This window comes from Octopus bimaculoides, chromosome 18 (assembly GCF_001194135.2).
Source record: "Octopus bimaculoides isolate UCB-OBI-ISO-001 chromosome 18, ASM119413v2, whole genome shotgun sequence".
In the NCBI taxonomy this organism is placed as follows: domain Eukaryota; kingdom Metazoa; phylum Mollusca; class Cephalopoda; order Octopoda; family Octopodidae; genus Octopus; species Octopus bimaculoides.
The window spans coordinates 51,971,015-51,974,094 of record NC_068998.1 but is presented as its reverse complement, the minus strand read 5'-3'; the positions used below and the strand labels follow the sequence as shown (position 1 = coordinate 51,974,094).

The 3,080-nt window shown below is 33.6% G+C and overlaps 1 protein-coding gene across 1 annotated transcript in view; it reads right to left on the bottom strand.

Moving 5' to 3' along the window:
• Positions 1–3,080, bottom strand: part of LOC106878091 (diacylglycerol kinase zeta-like) — a 352,548-nt gene that overhangs the window by 108,518 nt on the left and 240,950 nt on the right. The window contains exon 9 of the mRNA XM_052974271.1: positions 246–398. Coding sequence (XP_052830231.1) covers positions 246–398 — 153 coding nt within the window. The remainder of the gene's footprint in view (positions 1–245; positions 399–3,080) is intronic.

Here is a 3,080-nt window from a genome sequence, read left to right as displayed (position 1 = left end):
ATATAAGTGTGAATCTTTTGCTAATATGCAATGGTGAAGGATATATACATCAGCATTGTTTAAAAAAAATGCTTTACAGATGAAGTCCCTTAACGTGTTTGCTCTGCACTGAGCTGTACAGATATCTTCTTGATACTTTCACCTTCAGAAATGCCACAAATCCGTGACTGTTCAAGTGGAAACCTGTAACTTAAAGTCCCATTTTCAGCAATTGCAATAGCAGATGAAATAAATAAAAATCTCACCTTTCGAGGTAATTTGATGATCCAAGATGGTGGAATGATGATGTTACTGTGGACGCCAAGGGTACATTGTTCTTCAAAGTGTCGCATCATAAAGCAAGTGATTTTATTGTGGTAAGCCATTTTGCACCAGGAACAACTGATAGCAATGATTTCCTGCAAAAATAAAATGGTTACATGAAAATATTTTCAAATAGATCATAACGAACTTTTGTTTGTTTATATTAATTTCAGCCACTAAGGCTGTTGCCAAGCTGGAGCACTGCTTTCAAAGGCATTTAGTTAATTTCATTGACCCAAGTATTTTGTCTTATTTTTATTTCATCACACACACACGCACACACATATATATATATATATATATATATATATATATATATATATAACGTTGACCACTAACGTGGACATTCATATATATATATACATACATACTCATATGTTCATATATATTGTTTGCTTTTTTTTCAGTTATAATAGTAGCAATTTTAAATTAATCTGATAGGTTACTTTATACTTATGTAGAGTACAAATTTATTATTCTTATACAAGTATGTTGTTGATAATGACTTTGAAGTTAACTGGCTAAAACCAGTCAAGCCATCGTTGAACTGCTGTGCATTAGAGTTAGTCTTGCTTTTATAATAATCTCCGTTGGGTTAAAAGCATCTTTGGGTGTGTAGGTGGTGATTAGGCTTTTGCTGTCAGCTGTTATGGAAAGGTGTTTTTGAAAAAAATTTATTGATTAAATTTCAGCTTATGCTATTGTTTAGAAATTATTCATATGTGTAGAACTTTGTAAACAAGCTTGTAAGTGTTTCTCATTTGCTAGATAGACATAAGCTGTGACACTATTTTCCTTGCTTTTAGTATTATTAGATATGGTCCCTTTGATAAAGGTCAAGATACAAAGTTCAATACTCAACCCCTTAGAAATTGGGTGTGCCAACTTTGTTTTCACAAAAGAATATGGACAGGGGGTAAGTGTAGGCTGGTCCTATCTTTACTTGGGGTTGTTGTTATTTTGAGTATTTTCAGGTTTTCCTTTGTATGGTTGGGGTTATAGGTCAGGCATGTTATGGCTTTGTTAGTATAGAAAATTATTTCTCTTGTGCTTTGATGTTCACAAACGTATTTGAGTAAAGATTGTATGTTTGTATGTTTCTCTCTTGGAGTTCATTGTTCTATAAGCAATTTGATTAGTCTATGTGTCCATGTGGGCAGATGTGTACATGTTCTCTGTGTATGTGTAGGTAGGTGTGCATGTGTATATGTGTGTGTGTGTGTATATATATATATATATATATATATATATATATATATATATAAACAAAAGTAAATGAGTATATGCATATATACGTACAGGTATGTGCATACCGACATCCACCTGTATGTATAGGTGCATATCTGGGTACAGGACATTGCACACAAACGTAGACGAGAACACACGAGCCACATAGAGAACATTCTACTTCTTCAGCTACCCACGTTTTAACACCGGCGTTTCGACGATGTGTGTGTGTGTATGTATATCTGAGACATGATTATAGACTGCTGATTTCAAAGAGAATTTCTCAAATCTATTATAGTCTTTCTATATTTTAAACATTGTTGGTTTGATTTGATATGAATTCAACTCAATTATATCACATTTTTTTGTCTGCTATTTTATAATTTTGAAACTGTTGACCTTTAATCAGATTGATAGAAAATATTTTAAAGAAATTTATTTCTGAATTACTTTGTGACCTTTAACTGCAAGAATTAAATAAATTGTTGCTTAACCAGAGATTAAATTATAAGTACATGTTTATATTTTCCAACAAAGTGAAATATACTAATTAACAGAGTAATCAAATCATAAAGAATCAAACAAAACATGAAAATATGCTAAGACTGGAACCCATGTTTATAAATGTTGTCAGTGCAACATTGTAATAAACACTCTCATGTGAATACTGCATGTGACTGGTTTCAAAGAAAAACCAAAGACACTCTAAAACTGATGAATTCCAGTATCAACATACACTCTCTCTCTCTCTCTCTCTCTCTCTCTCTCTTTCATATATATATATATATATATATATATATATATATATATATGTGTGTGTGTGTGTGTGTGTGTGTGGAGGTGTGTGAATCGGTGGTTATGTCAGTGTGCATATATGATAGTGAAAATGATTTGAGAGAAAAACTGTGGACACGAGGTAGTTCCTGTGTTTTATATTGGCGCATATGTCTATGCATGCATGTGAATCCATGAACATAAGGCGCAGGCATGGCTGTGTGGTAAATAGCTTGCTTCCCAATCACATGGTACCAGGTTCAGTCCCACTGAGTGGCACTTTGGGCAAGTATCTTCTACAATAGCCTTGGGCTGACCAAAGCCTTGAGTAGATTTAGTAGACAGAAACTGAAAGAAGCCTGTCTCTCTCTCTCTCTCTCTATATATATATATATGTGTGTGTGTGTGTGTGTGTGTGTGTATGATAATGTGTCTGTGTTTGTTCCCACCACCATTGCCTGACAACTGATGTTGGTGTGCATACGTCCCAGTAACTTAGCAGTTCAGCAAAAGGGCTGATAGAATAAGTATAGGCTTACAATGAATAAGTGTTGGGGTTGATTTGTTCGACCAAGAGTGGTGCTCCAGCATGGCCACAGCCAAATGACTGAAACAAGTAAAAGAATAATGTATTGATGAGTGTGAATATATGCATGCGTATGTGTTTGTACATATTGTACTTCTGTTCACTAGCATTCTTGGTTATGTATGTGTGTATATATACATACGTATATATATATATACATACGTGTGTATATATATATATATATATATAT